Below are 21,328 nucleotides of genomic sequence, written 5' to 3'. Positions count from 1 at the left end.
TAGGTTATACAAAGGTTACACAAAAGAAAAAAATATTTGTTTTGAAGTAAATTAAGAATGAAAATATAAACCTCCTTCCTGAATTGACAAAAATAATTATAATCTAAATTTGCAGAGTACTTTGAATAATAGTTTAATTTAAGATTACATACCTTGGCGGAGGCAGCTGCTTGTTGCTCAGCTAGAAGCATACCAAGGTCTCGAGTTTGTTGACTTTTCTGTTCACGCTCCAATCTACACATAACAAAATGTATTAAAAATGACAGTATGCAGTTGTAATAATTATGGCAGGATTGTTCTATCCATATGATGTTTATGTAAATAATTATAATAAAACTAATTACCTTTGAATATCAGCCAAGGACATGCTGGATATAACTTCAGGCTGTACATCTTTTGGACACCAAGGTGCTGCACGAGATGAATTCTTTTGTTGGGACACGCTTTCCTTTGGATATGAAGTAAAGCTGGGTGCCTTCTTTGGGGTTTCAACCTTTTCTTGAGTTTCTTTCATTGCTTGGGTCTTCTGAAAATTATATAATCAATTTTATGACCACAGCTGTAACACATTTTCTAGATTTATTGCAATTACCATATTTGCCAGGGAAGAAAATAGATTAGAAAAAGCAAAACCTGTAGTTGATTTTCAACATATTATGTAATTGAATAAACATTCCCCTGACTCAATGTGGCAAATTATCTTCCAGTTCGAAATTATTAGCAATTCTCAATTAACATATTTAGTTAGTTACAGAGCATATGTGTCTGACATGTTGATAACCAACCCACTAACAAATTCTCAAACAACACCATTGAGATATTAAAATTTTATTGATGATGTATTAGTTAAATTCACATGTAGATTAAAAATAAATAATATATCTGAATCTGTACATATTACACTATGTTAATAAGACATATCTACTAACCTTTTATTAATTAGTAGTTGATTTTTCACTGTGTGCCATTTGTCTCCTTTGTTTCTTGGTATTTTAGGCCCTTTACTGGGGCCACATATGTTGAAAGGCCTCTGTAATGAGCCTAAAATATCAAAAAAACTAGAGGACAATATGACAACGAAAAATGGTGACCAACCAAAGAAATTCTAGTCTTCAGCAATATGGTACTAACCTTCTTTTTAGTTGGTTCGGGAACAGGTTCCACTTTTACTTTCTCTTCCTTTTTCCTAAAAAATAATCCAAGACACATCATAATAATATACTTTGCATAGAATTAATTTTATAGCTAGCAAGGAAAGGCTGTAATCTGTATTTTAATAGTGAGTGCAATAATAATATGATTCAAATTGATATTTGTGATAGATTCGATTTTAGATAATTTTGAAACAAGTTAATTTTTGAAAATGTCAATACTATACAACACATAAATGTTGTGAGACGCCATTTTTCAAAACAAAGATCTTATGAATATAAACAAAGTATGATTCATTTGAAAGATATGAGGCGTCTAATTCCAAAAAGCAAGTTCACATTTGGTCAAAATCGAGAAAAAAATATGCACGTATTCTTTGTATAATTTTACACAATATGTATTGATCTATAAATTCCAAAACACGACATAACCCTACGAAAAAAAATATTTGAAGTCTCGATTTATTACAAAGATTTCGCGCGTGTTTAAGTCAACCAATAAGGGAACGTTCAATATTGAAAAGGGCGTCTCCCATGCTGTAGGATCTGGTATACTTATGACAGTGCCATGGAAATATGTGCCTTATGCGGTACCTCGGTAAATGAGGTACAATTAGCGCTACGTCCAATTTTATTTTGCCTATATTTATTATATTTAAGAGTTTATCGGTTAAAACAAATAATTGAAGCTTGAAACATAAAAACGTTATTTCCCAAAAATATTGAATTGTGGACTTGTCGCTTTTTGTAATTGGACGCCTCATATATACTATATTTCTGTAAATATTTTTTAAACGCTCATTTACCCAATATTCAGAGGTCATTTTATAACCCATCGCCAACAAAATATCAAAAGGTTGTGTAATGATATCGAAGAAATAAACACTAATAGTCATTGCTTAACCCTCAAAATGAGATAAATTGTTTCAACTATTTCCTCTTGGTTATATAATCACAAGGTCCACCCATTTTCAGCAGTGACGCGTAGTGATTGTGATTATAATAATAAACAAATATGACTACACTTGCACTTGAAACAGAAAAGATTCCAATGAATTCCCAGCATGAAAATAATGAACAAAAAACGAAATTTAAATTTAGAAATACATATTATACATTGTACACAAACGATAAGGTATACGGGACCATATCGCCATCTCAATACTAAAGCTAGATAACTCTGATTTGGTCAATGTTGGGAAAATAAAATTTAAACTTTACATGATTAATATAAATCTAGCCAGGGGTCGGCAGAATCGGCCCGCGAGCCGCATGCAGCTCTTTGCATAATGATTGAGGTTCTTCAGACATAAATGCCAGTTTCACCTGATCTCAAGAAGCCTATAACTTATAAGTTTGAGATAAAGCTGCTAAACAAACTTAGACTCGTACGGCATACTCTCTACCACTCTTTACTCTACTTATATTCTTTACCTGCTTGCGTGGAGAAGATATTGCAAATGCTATAGAAACATATCTGGAAAATACTGGAATTGACCTAAATAAAATAATTTCTGTTGCTACTGATGGAACTAAAAGGACAGGCAGTAAACAAAGGAGTAGTTTCAATTTTAAGGAGAAAAATTGACCATGAAATTCTCACATTCTACTGCGTAATACGAGGGTGGGTCAATAAGTCCTTAGAAAAGCCGACAGGTGGCGCGACTAGTACTGTAAGCGGTTTGTTTTCATGCAGCGGCACTACCGATTCAGTATGCTGCGAAGTTTCAATCAGATTGGTCGGGTTGTTGTGTGTTTCTCGTACATTTAAAAAAAAAATTTGCTTGTTTACAAAAATGGAGAAAATTGAGTTTAGAGCTGTTATTAAACATTTTAATATAAAAGGGTTAACAGCAAAGGAAATAAAAAATGAGTTGGATTTAGTTCACGGCACATCTGCTCCTTCACTTGCAACTATTTATAACTGGTTAAATGAATTTAAACGTGGTCGTACATCAACAAAGGATGAACCACGCTCAGGACGTCCTGTAGAGGTGACTACACCAGAAATGATCAATAAAATCCACGATATGGTGTTAAGTGACCGAAGATTAAAGTTGAGTGAGATAATTGAGGTTACAGGGATCTCAAAAGGTAGCGTCATTTCTATTTTACATGACAAATTGGGCATGAAAAAAGTTTCTGCAAGATGGGTGCCGCGTTTGCTCACAGTCGACAATAAACGCAATAGGGTGGTGGCCTCTAAAGCCCTGTTGTCGCTCATGCAACGCAATCCGGATGAATTTTTTCGTCGCTTTGTGACTGTAGATGAAACATGGATACACCACTATACTCCCGAGACGAAAGAACAGTCAAAGCAGTGGATTGCGAAAGGCGAACCATGTCCAAAGAAGGCGAAAACCGTAAAATCAGCTGGTAAGGTTATGGCTACTGTATTTTGGGATGCACGTGGAATTATTTTCGTTGACTATTTGGAAAAAGGAAAAACAATAACAGGGGATTATTATGCATAAACCGTAAAATCAGCTGGTAAGGTTATGGCTACTGTATTTTGGGATGCACGTGGAATTATTTTCGTTGACTATTTGGAAAAAGGAAAAACAATAACAGGGGATTATTATGCATCTTTATTGGACCAGCTAAAAAACAAAATTGAAGAAAAACGGCCTCATTTAAACAGGAAAAAAATCCTCTTTCATCAGGACAATGCCCTTGTTCACACATGTTTACGATCAATGGCTAAAATTGAAGAATTGAAGTTCGAATTGGTCGACCACCCACCGTATTCGCCAGATTTAGCCCCCAGTGACTTTTTCCTTTTCCCAAACTTAAAAAAATGGCTAAGTGGACAACGTTTTTTTTCAAATGAAGAAGTCATCGATCGGACAAATGCTTATTTTGAGGACCTTCCGAAAACTTATTTTTCTGACGGTTTAAAAAAAATTGAGAAACGTCTAACCAAGTGTATTGAGCTCCAAGGAGATTATGTTGAGAAATAAAAAAAAATACAAAAATAAAAACTGTTTTAATGCTTTTTTCTAAGGAATTATTGACCCACCCTCGTACCTCAGAAGCGTTTTGTGACCAAATATTTCCCGAAGTAATGGTTACGGTAATGAACTTCGTTATCAAAGTAACCAACAGCATCTTGGCCAAACCACTCCATCATCGAAGAACATCATTTAAAAAACATGTACCGCAGACGGGACTTCTTTCATATGGAAACTTTCGCGACGGCCGGGTTAATATGCAACTGTCACTTATCAAAATGCAATGGAAAAGAACATAATGTGTATTGAACAACACATTTTCATTCGCTAGGAAATTGAATTGCTTTCCTTTAATGGTGTTTAAAAAAAGTAGTTACTTTTTGGTCTTGGCAGCTGCCTGGTCAACCTTGGTAGATTCACCTGTTTGACGAAGAGACTGCTCTAGTTTAGCAAGACGCTCGATTCCCTCCTGAAAAAGATGATAATCATTCAATAAAAAATTGTCACTATCTACATAATATAATGTTAAATTAGAATTTTAGAATCAAGATTGGCAAAATGATGCTTAATCTTGAAATGAAATAAATGTTGCACTTTTAAGTGTTTTGAAAAAATACTATTAACTATTCACAACACATTATGAACAGCCTCAGAATTATAAAAATCCTAGAAAAATATCTTCAACCGAAACGATTTGAACACAAAACTTGTTTGCTGGGTTAATCCTTTGTAAATTAACTATCAAGCCAAGTTGCCTAGGCTGTGTGTCTGAGGCTATTCCAAGTAAAACAATATTGCAACTCTTAAATCTTGATTATATTATGTAGTGGTGTAATTAAAAAAAAAATCGGTGTGTGTACTTATGTATGTGCGTTAGAAGTTATACTTCTTTGGCGTAACAAAACAAAAAACTCATCTTTGCCATACAGCGGTTATAATCGATTCAGAAGTGCCCATGATGAATTAATAAAAAATCAAATTTTATTGGTGTGTTATTATGATTATATGTATTTTATCGATATATATAATCGATTCAGAAGTGCCCACGATGAATTAGTAAAAAATCAAATTTTATTTGTGTGTTATTATGATTATATGTATTTTATCGATATATATACCATCAGCAATAATATTATGTAAGCGAATAAATAATATTATTGCAGAATGTACCTACTTTAGAAGAAAAAAATCTCAAAACCTGTGTTTGAAAAATATAGCAAACCGCTATTTCGACCATCTTTGCTTAAACAGATGACTGTACAACTATTTTCGTTAACAACAATAATAATTTATTACAAATCAAAAGTAAAACATAGCCTATTTAACCCATTGCAGACAGAATTAATTTTTCAGGAACATTTAAAAAGGCACACCGATTACTAAAATTGATATAACTCATGTTTTATTCATTCAATTCAAATAAATCTTTTAAATATTTATAGATTTTGAATTTTTCTATTAAGTATTTACATTTTAAGTAAACTTTGTGTACACGTGGAATGAAAAAAACATGTCAAATATAGTTTTTGGGTTTTCTTTGCCTTTTTTTATACAAAATGACATAGATAAAAAGTCCATGATAGAAGTAAATAATAAAAGGAAGATATACTAAAACTGGAGCTAAATATAATACTCTTCAAGATATTTAGAAGATGGAGGGCCATTTTATGTTTATTACTGTCTCAAACACCTAATACCCAGCGAACTGATCATTATTTTGACAAATTTAAATAAAAATAGATTTTATAAATCAAATATTTCTTAAAAAATATATTGGACTGTATATAACTAACATCATAAAATGATAGCTACATCTATTATTAAGTAATTTCAACTTAAAAAAAAATTAAAATATGATTAATTTTTTTTGATTTTCATCATGTCCTGCATCCAGTAACACCGGCGCCAAATTGGCGCCGATAAGGCGCGATGGGTTAACTGAATCGTGATATTGGCTTTTGTGATGAAACATAATAATTATTATCGTCTTCAATTATAAACCGCTAATAAATAAATTGAGATGGGATATGCGACAGATATTATCCTAAACTGTAAAAATATGTATTTTTGTGTCTAAATATTGTAAATTTGCAACATACCATTTTTTGAATTATTTGTCAACTCAACATTCACAAAATTTATTTATTTATTGATATATAATTTTACTCATAAATATAGCCTCAAATCTTAATGAATAATCATAATAAAATCATAATAAAAGTTGCAACATTATTTGGAACCCAAACGTCGCCGCGCAAAATAAATTATGTTGCATCGCCGGGCAAAACTTCCGTCCCACGTCCCACACCAAATTAATGCGTTACATTTGCACGCGTCACATGCCAAAAATAAACTCTGATCTGTTTTCCCAAACGCACCTAAAGTATAACTTAAATTAAATATAAATATAACTTAAAAAAAAAACCATAATTATAAAATACGAATGATAAAAATGAAAGTACCTTTTGTTCTTTAGCTACCCGAGCCTCTTCCTTCTTCTTTTGCTGTAAGGTTACGAAAAAATGTATAATATTCCATAATGTAAGTAACAAACTTGATTATCATTAGATTTACAGCAAAGGTCCTCCTTAAACACCTTTGGTAATTTTACATAAAATATAATATTAACTTGTGACCACACTGCGGAGTAAGAATCATGAGATGCAGTGGGCCCATTAAAAATTGAATATGATTTATAAATGTTCATGTGTGTGCATGTGCTTACCCTTTCATCAGGACTCTTCGTTTTGGCAGGAACAGTAGTGGTAGTAGCGGCATCAGCTGGTTTCCCGTTACTCTGGCTGACTTTATTAACAGGGGCAGGTTTTGGTTCCGGTGTATCAGGGGTTATCTTTGATTTAGGCGGATTCGGGATGTCTTTCTGATTAGAGGGTTCCGAGGACTTGGCGGTTGCCACCGGCTTTGGAACTGCGGCGCGTTGTGCAATTTGTATATTATTTTTTAACTTGTACTGAAGGGTCTGCTGTTGAATGGGGATTTCAGATGCTTTCATTGGCTGTTCAACTGTTGGGGTAACGGGTTTTTGGCTGGGGGGCTGTTGCTGTGAAAGCATCATTTGCTGCATTTGGAGGGTGTTTTGTTGCATTTTATTCGGAAGCAGGTTAGACGGTGGCATCGAAGAATGACCATGAGCCAACAGAGGATTTGTTAATGAGTGCTGCGGTTGCAATTGCGAGTGTTGCTTGTTGGTATCTTCCACAATATTCTGAAAAAAGAAATAGGTATTTAGGCGGAATTTACTTTTATGCATTGTAAAACATAATGTTACTCCTGAATAAGTTGCATAGCGCATAAAAAATACCAATATTTTTCTCGCTGTGAGTTTCTTCAAGTTCATATTTGCGTTGAAAGTGTTGTAAAAGAGTCTTGTTTCTCTTCACAGTTGATATTCAAAATTGCAACTTGAATTGAATTCCGATATACAACAAATCGGACACTTAATTACCATATTTGTAGTTTTGACCGGTAGACCATAGATTTATCTTTTAAAATAGACTAATAACCTTATAATCATACCGTTACGGTGGGTACTGTGTTGCCAATTTCGAAAACGTGTTCAAAGTATCAAAGTAACCCCTTGATTTCAATGGCGCCCCATTTGACGGTACCATTAAAAATTCATAAAAATAAAAAATAAACACTACTTAACTATGCATTGCTCAATGAAATCTTGTAATGTTTGTGCAAACGGATAAAAAAAATGAACAGTACAAACCTTATATTGATTATTCTTTATTAGTTCCATCATCATAGCACTATGGTTCTGATTTGGAATCAGGGTAGACGGGTGTTGCTGATTAATCGAAGAATAGAGTTGTTCAAGCCGAATTGGTTGTTTTGTATCACTCTGTAAAATGAATAATTTTTATATAGGGTTAATTTCCATGGATTTTTGCATTACTTCTGTCCACATACAATACAAAATTTCATCTACATATCTGCTACGGATGGTAGACACAGAATCTTTCTTTATTATTTTAATTGTTTTTGAATGGCATATACACCTTATATATATATATATATATAAATTTATTGTCACAAACTAAAAGTGGAAAAACCTAATACTCTGGCTGCAATGATATAGCCAACACCTAACCTGATTCTCCCAAATAGATGAAGGAATGGGTGCCACCACAGTTGGAACAGGTGGCAACATTATAGGCGGTTGCATCATGGGTGGTGGACCGGCTCGCAACAGGGGCATCGTGTTCATATTGCCCATCATGGCCTGGTGATTAGGGCCAGCCATTGCCGCCTGCATCTGAAGTTGATTCAAATGAGAAGCGGCAGCCATCTGAAATTGTACTGGTGAAGGTGAGTTGCTCTGGTGTGAGGGTCCTCTCCACTGATAGGCATTAGTAGCAGGCCGCGACATCCACTGATTATCCATCTGAAACACATCAGGATTTTTATAAACAAATAGTTACAATCTTTTACTCTAAAATCATTTTCAGGCATTGAGAAGAATGAGGGAGAGAATTACAGCACTCTTCAATGGCCAAGGTACAAATGCACTAAATAAAAATGATGCCAGCCTTTACCATCCTAGAACCATGGTGAATAGATCCAGAGCATGGACCTAATAAGTTGGGCAACAATATTCTAATTATGTATCAAAATCATAAATGGAAATATGAAATTAAAAGAATCAAATTCCCAGAGTTCTTTAATATTTTAAAATAACTTACCTTAGCTCCCTCTTCGGGCAGCTATAAAAAAATTTTAAATAAATATTCAAATAGAGTTCAATATGTGCTATAGCATACAAATCAATTATTATATACAGTAATATCACATTAATTCGACATCCAAGGAACATTAAAAATTTGATTTTGAATTGGCAAAAATTACTATAAATTGGATTTTCAAAAAGAAAATGTTTTTTGTATATTTATATCGGGACTGCGGCAAGTTTAACATGAAGCGTGGCCGTTTCGAAAACTGCAATACTGACAAGCTTTTCATAATATATTGCAGTGCCATGACGGCCATGACACTTCAACTTATAATTTTCGCACTCTAGGTAGTGATTAGAGCTTGTGACTTTTCAACATTTTTCATTTCCCAAGGTAAGTACTAGAATTATCAAACTCAAGGATATTTTGTTTTCAAATGTTGATATTGAAACCAATATTATAAAAAAAAAAATTGTTCAGAATTAACACAATCACTGCCAACCTGTTTATTAATATTTAATTACCACATTTAAATATCATATTAATTATATCTAATGGCCAACTTACGCAAATGTGCCAGTCGCTGTGTCAGTACTTTTTTTAGACAAACCAAATCAAAATTTTAGCTTTTATGCCTCAATTTTTTATAATTGTAAAAATTCTGATGTCAGCAGCCTTTTTTTTCAGTTTTAAATTTTCTCTTTGGTATTATTGTCTAACAATTTATCGAATTCTCGACAATCTCAAGAATTATTGAAATTTTATAAATTTCATTTCTCGAGATTCGAGATTAACTGTTTCTGATTATTTCTCAAGATGACATTTTTCAATCACAATCTCTAGTACAGTAAAACCTCGTTAATAAGAACACGGATGATTCGAAATTTTTCGAAAAAAAAGTCCCTTGAACATTATTTTCATGTAAAACAATACCTTTACTTCGAATTTCGTAATTTGAAATTATTTCGGAGTCCTGGCATATAAAAATATTCAATAAATCGTAATAAAGTACACTATTTCATGAGCCAGTCATTGAAAATTGTGACAGACTTTTCTTAAAACATCATAAATTACTTATTTTAAGGTAATAAAAATAATCCTGACATTTCATGACCCATTAACACACACGGAACCGGAAATTTGGTAGGCACATCTATGATTGTAAACAATATTAATGAAAATCAAAAAATTTTTTTTTTCAAAATTTTAATATTTAAACATTTCATAAAATTCGTAATTCGAATTTTTTTTCGATTTTCGGTCCCGTCGAATTTGCATTAACGAGGTTTTACTGTATTGATGAAAACTGTCGGTAAAAAGAAATTGAAAGTGTGCTAATTGCTTAATTACCTGTATTTTCTCTTGTTATGGAGGCAATAAGGTTTTACGTTTTTACTTTTAAAAGTTCGGTAATTAATCAGTTTAAAAAACGATTGGATATTGACAAAAAAGAATTAGTTAAGGTATCGTATTAGAAGAAAAGTAGAATTGATACATTTATGAGGGGTATGGTTATATTGCGATAAAACGTTTATTATACGCACCACACAATCATGCGTATTGCAATGCTGATGTTCTACACCTGGCGGCAATTGTTGAGGATATTGCATATCTATGGGCAGCTGAGATTGATCCATCACGTTCTGAAAAAAAAATTATGGCCAAATGTTAAAAGTATTCATTGTGTTTTTACAAACAGAAAATGTCAGCAGCTATACAATTATGATTTTAAATGCCTGAGTTTACTATGACAGTATGGTGCATAACATGCGGTGCAACGAATGCCTGTGCCATGAACGATGTGCCAGGAATTCATATTTTCCCCATTACTTTTTTATCTTTATATCACTAGTCCTGTTTTATTATGGTACATTCAATTCATGGTTATGTTTTTATTTATTGTAGGACAACTTCATCTTGGCTACGTGGCAAAACTGTGAACTACAATCCCCTCCAGTACAGCTAATCGAACTTCCAGTTTCAAATAAGGAACGCCCCCAAATTATTCATTATATTTTTGACACTCATATTGGACGCATCTATCAATTTACGTAATTTGAAGCTTTTTATATTCAAAAGATGTGTAAAACAATACGAAGTGGTGTTCGAATTATTATTAGTAAACTTTTAATTTATTGCGAAGAAGAAAAAGAGTCGCATTTAAAAGGCGAGCCTATACAATACTTTAAACAAGCCCATATCATGGGTTGCGGTCATGTCAAAATTCAGTGTTGTAATACTAGAAATATTTCCCCAAATACTGGGAATTATGTTTGTATATTATATAGTTGTGCGTATCGTAATCTATTTTATTAACATTTTTAGACGTATAATAATTAAGCATAAATGATCATTTAAGTAGACTGGCAATAAATTGGCAAGAATATTTTCAAGAATAAACATTATTGTCATTAAATCAATTATTATCTACGGAGATGTAAAATTTACAAAAATGCTTAAAATTATGTAGATACTTATACGAAGTCGATCATTAATTTACATCCCCAAGGACAGTTTCTAGAATCAAGAAAGAAATGACTACATCGAGTGCCTCCTCTTCAAAAATCGTAACGCCTGGAAAAAAACGCCGCGTAAAAAAAAAGATTGCATTGGATAGTATGGACTTATGTACCATGCGTCAAAAAGTGCAGGAGTTTTATACTGTCCGCAAACAAGTCCGACGCTGCAAAACTTACTGGTTTCTTTAAGATAGTGCATGGACTTTCAAGGAAGCAAAGAATTTTTATGGCGATGGTTACATAAGCTAGGGTTTTAATTTAAAAAAAAAGCCTTTCTAAAAGAAATGTTATCATAGAGAGACACGGCATTGTTGCGTGGAGAGGTAGATATCTCAACACTATGCGAAATAGTCGACTTGGTGAAAATTGTCCTGTGTTCTATGTAGATGAAACATACGTGCACACATTAGAGGTGGAAAAACTGGTTGATTTTGAAGACTAAGTATACTTACTACCAGTATTAAAAAATACTTAGTATCGAATCCAAAATACTTACTAGTATTTGAAATATCGGCTATAATAGAATCGTTAAAAATACATCCGCTTTTCGAAAAGTCCCATTTTCGAGACAGGTACCGCTGGAACTATGGCACTAGTCACTCCTGTTTCAGTAGAAAATACTGAAGCATTAATAGCACTGGTTTCATTTATCTGTAAAGCATTTTCATTTACAGGTGGAGCTATATTTTGCCTGGCAAATTCAATATGAATAGTTGGGTGCTTGCGCTGTAAAAGTTTCTTCAAATTTGACATTGACTTGTATGAATTTTTTATTTTACAAACATTACAGATGGCATAATATGTAACTATTTCTTTGGAACGATTCCACACGAAACTTAACCTTTTAGTAGCCATTTTTACACAAATTGTTTATTAAGTATAATATAATTATTATCCATTTATACAATCACGTATACAATTTGAATTCAGTTTATGTTTATAAGTTCCAATTATAACACTAAATAATCGAGAAACTTGACGTGACAAAACCAGGTAAACGCGTAGTCAGTTAGCGTTATAAGAACTCCGCTATTCCGGCTTGCGACTGACGTCAACTCGATGTAAATGTCATACTCAACTTAACTAAAACTAATTCCGTAGTACTATACTAAACATACGCGAGTCTCGAAGTCCGAGGCGATGATTTCATACGTAGCAAGACTAGGAACTAGCTAGCGTACGGCGAGATCTCATACCATGCGTCGAACCCCTGGACTCAATAAAGTCTCATACTCAACTGAAACTAAAACTCTTAAAACTAAGGCGAACTCAAATAGTATACTGTAAATCGAACAAGTGACCATTTCTGTCCTTCACTATACCAACTTTACAACAGAGGAGAAAGGGAGAACAATGACAGTTGAGTATAATATCACGGCTAGACATACGTGTATCATGATATCTCGCTCGCGCGCATTTAATATCAATAGCGTTGAAAGTCAACCAGCATTACCGAATGGCGAGTCACGGCGATGATATTATTATCATCGAATGCGTTCGAATTCGAACATCTTATACGTTTCAAGTTTCTTGAAACAAGTTTATTGGGCCACAAATACTTAGTATGGGTAGTTTCATCCGAAACTTAAGTACACTAACTGGTGACAGTATTTCCAACTCACCTCTAGCACACATCCTATGTTATGAATAAATGTTGGCATAGTGATGATATTAGAGGAGTTTTGAAACCGGAATCCGCTGGACCTCTATTATGCATAATACATGCTGGGAGAGAAAATGGGTTTATTAATAATGGATTGGTAGTATATATATATAGTGGTTATACATACACCTGCCGTGTAAGTGGTGACACATAATATGCGTATTCCTTTTTTATAGACTCGGCTGCATTGTACAAGGTATCTGGTGGGCGATCTTTTACTTTCTTTTACTTTGGGCATTTTTACAACTTTTTATTAGGTCGTATTCTTATTTGTCCGGTGGTTGTTTGTCCAGTACAAATCTTGCAATCGATTTTTAATTAACTTTTAGAATATATCAGAACACGATGCCAATGCATTTTTTTAATACTTTTAGCCATCTTTAAGTAGAATTAAATTCATTTTCAGTTAATTCTGTTTTGTATGAAAGGTTATTTCGGAAGAAATCCGTAATCCAATCCACTATTATAAGTTATTATATATATAAGATTAACTGAATGTGTGATTTTATTTTACCGAGATTTTTTAAATATTTTTTGTACTGTCTACCGCGTCCCATTTTAGTGAATGTGAAAATTAAAACTGATATAAATAACTATTGTTTGTGATTTTAATTATTTCTGTGATTTGGCGTTTCCTAATACTGTAGTTAAACATTTTAAAAACATTTCAGTTTTATATTAGTGCGTAAATATGTAGGAAGAAAATGTGCATACTAATGAGGATATGTCGGAAGAGGAATTGGAACAGCATGAGACTGAACATGACGTTAACAATACGGACTCTGACGAGCTAATTGAATTTTGCAGTCATGGAGAATGGGACCACACATACTTATAATTCAGAATTCGATGATTTTCGATCTGGCGTGACATTGAACGACTTAAACGAATCCTTTCCCGAATGCCTTTTCTTGAATAATAATATTATGTCGGAAATAGTAAACCAAACAAATAAGATTTTTTTACCATTCGTACAGTGCAACAGACCTCGGACCAAAATCGCGGTCACACAATTGGATAGATACGTCAGTGCCGGAGTAGTATACATTTTTTGCCGTCTCAATGCTGATGACTCGGAATAAGCACATGTCGATAGAGGAAAATTGGAGTACCGATCCTTACCTGCTTTTTGAGAAAATAATGGCTAGAGATCGATACCAACTTATTTTACAAATGTTCCATTTTTCTGATCGTGTGACCGCATCAAATGATAGGCTAGCTAAAATTAGATTACTGTTAAAATATACAAGTTTTAGGGAATCGATGATACCGCACCAGAATCTTTGCATAGATGAAAGTATAATCGTGTTTACAGTTTATAATTTTATTAATGACGATGATTTGGAATAAAAATGTTTTGTGATGTGTGACGATATGACAGGATATATTATTGACTTGTGGGGAAAGGACTGACATACAAGACAATGAAAATCTCGGTATTTCCGGTGCGGGAGTGACAATGCTAATGAAAGACTATATCGGGAAAGGTCACACCTTAACTATATATAGAAAACTGGTATTCGAGTCCGGCGCTCTTTAAATACCTCCACTCTCACAAAACGAATGCTTGCGGAACAGTGAGAAAAAATCGTTAAGATACGCCAGAGTTCAGCAAACTGAAAAAGGGAGACACCGAGGCTAAGCACAACAGTCCACTTTTGGCTCTTAAATGGCACGACAGGAGGGATATGCACATGCTATCCACCCCCCACGATGCATCAATTGGACCAACGGGAAAAATTAACTATATAACTGGCGAATACATTGTAAAACCGAAATGTGTTATAGACTATAACAAAAATATGGGCACGGTAGACAAATCCGACATGATGCTCAGCAACTTGTCGTGTATGAGAAAGTCGATCAAGCATGTTGCATTCCACATGATCGACTTATATTTATTAAATGCCTTTTATCTATATAAATTTATTAAATGTGATAAAAAAAGATTGGGCAATTACTCTGTGTAATAAAACAACTAGTGGAAAAATTTCAAATGCGCCCCTGCCCAAATCGACAATGTCAACTAGCGATAATCCCGTACGATTATTGTCCAAAAGTGTAACGGGACATATGCCAGAATATATTTCACTGACACCAAATACCGATAAGCCTAGAAGAAGATGTTTCATATGCGGGAATTCTAAAAAATATCAGAAAAAAACTAAAATTCTCGTTTTATGTGCCAAACATGTTACTTTTTTATTATTGTCGGCGAAACACCAATTAGGTATGTACTTAGACCCTGGCCGTGGGCGAAATGTTTTTAAACGATCGACACATTAACAGTATTTTAGCTCGGTATATGTCAACGAATGTTTCCTCATTACATCCCAGATCGTAATAATGGAGTTCAACTGTATATTAACACTTTACGGTCCGGCGACGCCACATTGGCGTCTTTTGCGAGCCGAACGTTACGGTCCGGCGACGCCAACGTGGCGTTTTTACTTATGCATATCTTTACTGTGAAAAATAAATATGAAATTTAATATTTGCTTGCAAGATCTATCGACAGATGGTTGAATGACATGTGCAAGAAGTAAAAGCACGATGGAAAAAAAATATTTCGGTGTTTTTACAGAGATGGCGGACGTAACACCATTCAGTTTTTTTTTTGTACCTATACCATTTTTTTAATTAGTTACAAGCGCATTTCTAAGCGGGTGAATCACGAGACATAAACAAAAAAGGTAATAAACACTCAATGTTATATTCCAGTGTCGTCACTTCAACTTCGAAGTTTAATTGTCGACCCTTTTCAGTGGTAGTCAACCATTTATGAACCGGCATACTTTTTTTAAAAAATGAACGCGATTTTTAGCTATGAAATTGCATGCTATTTGATATTTTATCCTTAATGGTTTACTACCCATGAAACGTCCACCATGCTTCATCGTCCATGACAGAAATTTTATCTTGTAAATGAGAACAGTTACAAATGTAAACTTGTTGTATCGCGTTGTCATTTTCGTTCGCTTTCTTCGGGAGATTATTGGTTGTGCAACTGCATAAATAATAGCTATTATTATTTATATTTATTGCACTAATTTCATTGAAAAAATAATTAATCTAAGTATATTTTAGCTAGGATATATATTTTTTATTAGTTTTATCTCCAAAAAATCTTTTTAAAATGGAGGACCAATCGTTTTTAGAGGAAAACTATGCAGATTGTATGGCAGATATTCCCAGTGACTGTGAAGATATCGGAGATTTTAGTGATATTGAAGCAGACTCATTTGCTCTTTTGAGAATACGCCCACGTACAACATATTTCGGGAGTGATTCTGAGGATTCAGAAACTGAGGCCGACAATGATGGAACGATGATGATCCGCCGAGAGAGAACAAGCCATTTCAAGGATAGTCAGGAGTGACATATGACACTGATAATTTAAGTCCTGCAGCTAAATCTAAAAAATGAGTGGACATAACCATGTCAGAGTTAAAAAAGTGGTTTGGGTTGGTGATAATAATGGGCATTGTCAGAAAAGCGACTCAGTCTTATTGGTCGACAAATCCACTTATAGAGACTCCCATATTTTCGAAAACTATGCCACGTAAGCGGTTTTTCAAATATTGCATTATTTACATTTCACTAATAATGAAAAATGAAATTTCATGATTTTTTGTTGAACATAAAGTTTGGATCGAGGATATACAGACATCTGAATCAATTGATGTTGCGGAAACGCATGCACCTTCTACATCTTCTGATACAGATTCAACCCATAAAACCAGTTCACCTACTTCATTACAAAGACTCTCCGGCAGTATAAAACAACATCAAATATTTCCGCAATTTTCAATCACAATCAAATATTTCCGCGGATTTCCGCAACTAATAAACGTTTAAGAAGAAAGTGTAAAGTGTGTTCCTCACATAAACTTTTACATATTGGTAATTGCTTTCTTCGTATCATTAAAAAAAAAAGTGTATTAGTTGTTGGTTCATTTTACATTCATAGTTTTATAAACTATTTCAAATAATTTCAGTTTTAGTGTTTAATTTGTTTAATCTACTCGTACAATATATTATTATGTGACAATAACTATTTCGTGCCTAGCCAGTTATCTAAAGGTATCCATAAGGTTGAGTGTTGATTCAAATATTTTTGTAGATGTTTGTTTTAGAATTTATTGCTCATAGATTTTGTTATATGATTTTTTTACGCACGCCTCTGCACTGTTATTGGCTTGTCTCGATACCTACAAAAATACCAAATTGTAATAAGCGGTGGGAATGTATATGCGTGCATTTAATTTAATTGAATTTACTCGAAAATATGCACGCCGCTGCACTGCATCGGTTATGCCTCAGCCGACATAAAACCAATAAATTAGTAATAAGTGTTCGTTCAGGAATGAATATGCTTTTATTTTTAAACACTTCACATTTTGTGTGAAGTCTTTGTTATTTTATTTGATAATCAGAGATGTGAGTAGCTACTGCTAAAAATGGATTGATACATATTCTATAGCGGTGTAAAACATTTCGTATTTGAATATTTTATTATAGTTTTTAATTAAAAAATAATATATTGTGATTGCTTTATATCAATATGCTGTTTCCTTTGCATTATATTTAACAAATTGAACTAATCTAATAAAATATAATAAATAATTTACGAAAATTTACAAATTATATACTTTATCTTTATGGAACGCGGGCCAGAGGTTGACAAGTGTTGAATAAATGACACAATTTGATGCATTGATATATTTTAAGTATTCTCTGAAAATTTTTATTGAAATATATCAATAGGTTCAAAAGTTATATCATTTTTAACTTCACGATCGAAATTTGTTGATTTTCATTAAGGTGATACATCAGTGAAACGGCAAATAACTTTCAACTATAGGCGAGAGAGAACGTCGAGCTGGAAACACGTCACTTTGTTTCGTGATGGCGACGGGCGTATTAATTCTTAAATCGTGTATAGATGACTTAAAATGTTACCCATTTACTTTAAAAAGAAAACATGTCAATGAATATATTATTATTGTTACTAATAGAACATAAAATGGACGTATGTTGGATTTATATGACAAATTATATTTCGTTTGGCATGCGTCATTTGCACCCGTGACCCGCAATCCGCGCATCGCCTAGCCACGATCTTTTTAGACCATGCCTCAACTGAAGTACAACCTTAAAAAATACCGGATATTGGTGCAGGTAGTTCGCGAAAATTCGCGGACCTTATAGTGTTAAAAGGATCCCCTTTATATTTGTTTACGACTCAGCCCGAAGACATTAATATGTGATTTATCGATATGCACTTGAAAGCGAGTAATGCTTGCATTCGAGGGAGCGCACGCACATGTGTCGGAAAAGTACAAACCGCGCCGTGCTGCTCTAAATACTAAAATGGCGTATGTGGTCATGTGATGAGTCCTTTCAAATTTGTATAGGATTAGTTTATTAGTGTTTTTGATATTATAAATGATTTATTACAGTTTTTTAGTGTTTCGACATAATCTTAATGTCTTTGGGTACTCGACTGGTGTTATGACATATTTTGTAATGCTTTTTTTAATATAGAACAAAGACGATAAGCAAAACGAAAAAATGTCTCGCGTAACTATGGTGTGTGTCATACGATGTTTGATGCAGGTGCCCGGTTAACAAGCCAAAAATAGCCACCAAATTAATTTGAATGACTTTTTTTATATAATTTTTTTTTATTACATTTTCTATTCTATTTGCGTTGTCAGTCCCTTCAAAATGTAAAATTGGGGTTTCACTTTATAAGTATTTAAATTAAACACACCATCGGCGTCTGTTGAATATTGCTGGAATGTGTTTGCTGCATCTGCTCATACATGAGTTGTTGTTTCATGTACTCTTTTTGCAGATTCTGAAAAGATAAACAAAAGCGATTGTAATGACAATTGATTGAACTAAAACCATTTCAATAGTATAAATATATAATTTAATAATATTTATCTTGTTAATCGATCATTCCCCATCTAAATATAATTATTAGGGGTTTATTTCAAAGAGAAAGTGACAAAAAAAACAAAAAAACATCTTAATGTAGTTTAATAACTTTTTGTGAGACTCACGAGGTGTTATCAATTAATTAATGATAGTTTTAATGTTTTTTTTTTATTGATTTTGATAAAAAATCAAAATGCAGTTTACTCAGTTACTGATGAATAATTGCATCATCCAGCTATGTGATTTTGTTTAATTTACTTTTTGTAGATTTAGTGATTTACATTCACTTAAATCATAGTGTTCCGAGTATGCTCGTATATTTGGATCAAGTATTCTTTCTACCAAAATCAGAAGAATATTTTTCTCTATGGTCACTTTTTAACAAGTTTGATGTCTATGGACAAAGATACACAACGTAATTTTCGCATTTTGCCGCGAGATACCTCTAGTAGTAATAAAATGCCAATATTGAAAATGATAGATGTTAAAATCGCTACGTCATATTACATACTTATTATTATTTCCTATATTTATTGATTTATATTACATTATGGCCGGATAATCCCAATGCCGAATAAACGTTATTGCATAAATATAATCATTACAATTTATAGTAAATCTCTTGAGAAGTAGGTACCTGATTACTATCGCGGAAGGTTACTGAACAAATACAAGTAAATGCTTATCGTGATAGTATACTATAGTGATAGTGCATAAATCGTTTCCGACACACTCATGTGAATTGAGTTATTAAAAATATATATATATTAATAAGATTTTCATTCATTTGCATCTGATATGTATTTACTAACGAAACTTTTGAATTCGAAAGCATTATCGCTTTTACGAAAATTACGGCATTGTAGATTAGTTTCATCTACGAAAGCAAAGTTTAGTATAAAGAAAGCAGTCATGATTGAATAAAATGAAGTACCAATTACAGGATCACTTGTAAAATAGATAATATCATTAGACAATTCAAAATAATTCACTCAATCATAATGAAACAAACAAGAAAACAAGCACAAAAGCTGGCTGTCAGTGCAAGCAGCTGTCAAATTTGGCAATCGGTTTTTTCAACTTATGGTAGAAGGCATTCGGTGTTCGCGTTTGGTCAGATGCTTATATACAAATTTGGATGAACGCAAATCATACGTTTCGCACGCCATCTGGCATAAAATCGCATTCGAAAATTTTGGGTGGATGGCCTTTAAGGGGCGACGTGCGCCGCGTAGGTCAAAATGGAGGTTATATGCTATTTTCAAAGCATGATCCAGGACATTCCTTAAACGTTGTAGATAATCTTTTTTTTTTCTTTCTTTATTTATTGTAGATAATTTATTTATATAATTTTGAAGCCTTATCCTTTATATTTATTTTAAACATTTGATGACTGCATTAAGTATTTTTATTACATAAAATAGTATTCTTTTAAACCTCTCGCTCTAATGTTTTAGAATATAGTCATATTTTAGTACATCCATGCAGTGGTGTTAAGATTTTTTACATTTATTAATTTTTAAACGCATTTATAAAACCATTAGTATAATTTATGTCGACATTATTATAGTGAAATATTTACGATAAAAAATTATATTGATAATCTCTGTGATCCCAAATTTGACAAAAATTTGGCATTTTATTTTTCAAAAAATCAGCACGATTAACACATTTTAAGATAATTCTAAAGATACTGATTATAAGCCATGTTTTTGACCATTCAAATGTGATAAACATTCTACGTTCTAAAACATCAGAGCGAGAGGTTTAAAAGAATACTATTTTATGTAATAAAAATACTTTATGCAGTCATCAAATGTTCAAAATAAATATAAAGGATAATAAGGCTTAATAGCATAAAACCTCAATTTTGACCTACGCTGAGCATGTGGGCCGTTAAATTTTATTCAATGTTTTTTGTTTTTAATAATATCTGGCAAAGTCAAAATATATAGATGTTGTGGAAGGAACTAGGCTCGCTGGAGTGACCGGGTGAAAGACACAATCGGCCTTTCTCTTCCAATGGTTGTCAAATATTATCAAGCTGTTTATGTTCAAGTAATGACCCTCATCAATGAAAACAAAGAACTACCAGGAAGAGTGCCTGAATTAATCAAGTTAATGCATCCACCGTAGGTTTATATTATATAAATTCAACATTTATTATTAACAAACAATATTATTCATGAAAAATGATTGAATGGAATAAGTACCTCTTTGTAAAGTTTTTCTTGAACACTTGTGAATTGTCGAGCATCATATAAAGCATTTTCTTCAGGTGACATGGCTGCTCTTTTATTTCTATAATTTGTTATACTTTCAGCAACCTGAAAATAAGTAAAAGATTCTCTATTTTAACCCTTTGATTAGTGAGTTAAATATTTAGCATAGACACCTCGGG

At 33.0% G+C, this 21,328-nt stretch overlaps 1 protein-coding gene across 3 annotated transcripts in view; it reads right to left on the bottom strand.

Annotated features, from left to right (window-relative positions):
* The window catches only part of Gyf (GIGYF family protein Gyf), a 67,458-nt gene that overhangs the window by 17,372 nt on the left and 28,758 nt on the right, over window positions 1–21,328 (bottom strand). For 2 of the 3 annotated variants that reach the window (XM_085944333.1, XM_085944326.1), the window contains 11 exons: window positions 21,141–21,254; window positions 18,758–18,844; window positions 10,344–10,442; window positions 8,220–8,513; window positions 7,839–7,970; window positions 6,828–7,328; window positions 6,565–6,606; window positions 4,480–4,571; window positions 1,132–1,186; window positions 345–526; window positions 153–234 (listed from right to left, as the gene is read on the bottom strand). In XM_085944333.1, the coding sequence (XP_085800459.1) occupies window positions 153–234; window positions 345–526; window positions 1,132–1,186; window positions 4,480–4,571; window positions 6,565–6,606; window positions 6,828–7,328; window positions 7,839–7,970; window positions 8,220–8,513; window positions 10,344–10,442; window positions 18,758–18,844; window positions 21,141–21,254 (1,680 nt within the window). The remainder of the gene's footprint in view (window positions 1–152; window positions 235–344; window positions 527–1,131; window positions 1,187–4,479; window positions 4,572–6,564; window positions 6,607–6,827; window positions 7,329–7,838; window positions 7,971–8,219; window positions 8,514–10,343; window positions 10,443–18,757; window positions 18,845–21,140; window positions 21,255–21,328) is intronic. The other variant, XM_085944341.1, reaches the window with a different exon arrangement.

The sequence above is a fragment of the Rhyacophila brunnea genome, unplaced genomic scaffold, assembly GCF_057557595.1.
Source record: "Rhyacophila brunnea isolate RB1 unplaced genomic scaffold, BYU_Rbru_1.0 scaffold_1, whole genome shotgun sequence".
Lineage (NCBI taxonomy): Eukaryota > Metazoa > Arthropoda > Insecta > Trichoptera > Rhyacophilidae > Rhyacophila > Rhyacophila brunnea.
Note: the sequence above shows the minus strand (reverse complement) of the source record. Positions and strands in the feature narration are given on the sequence as shown.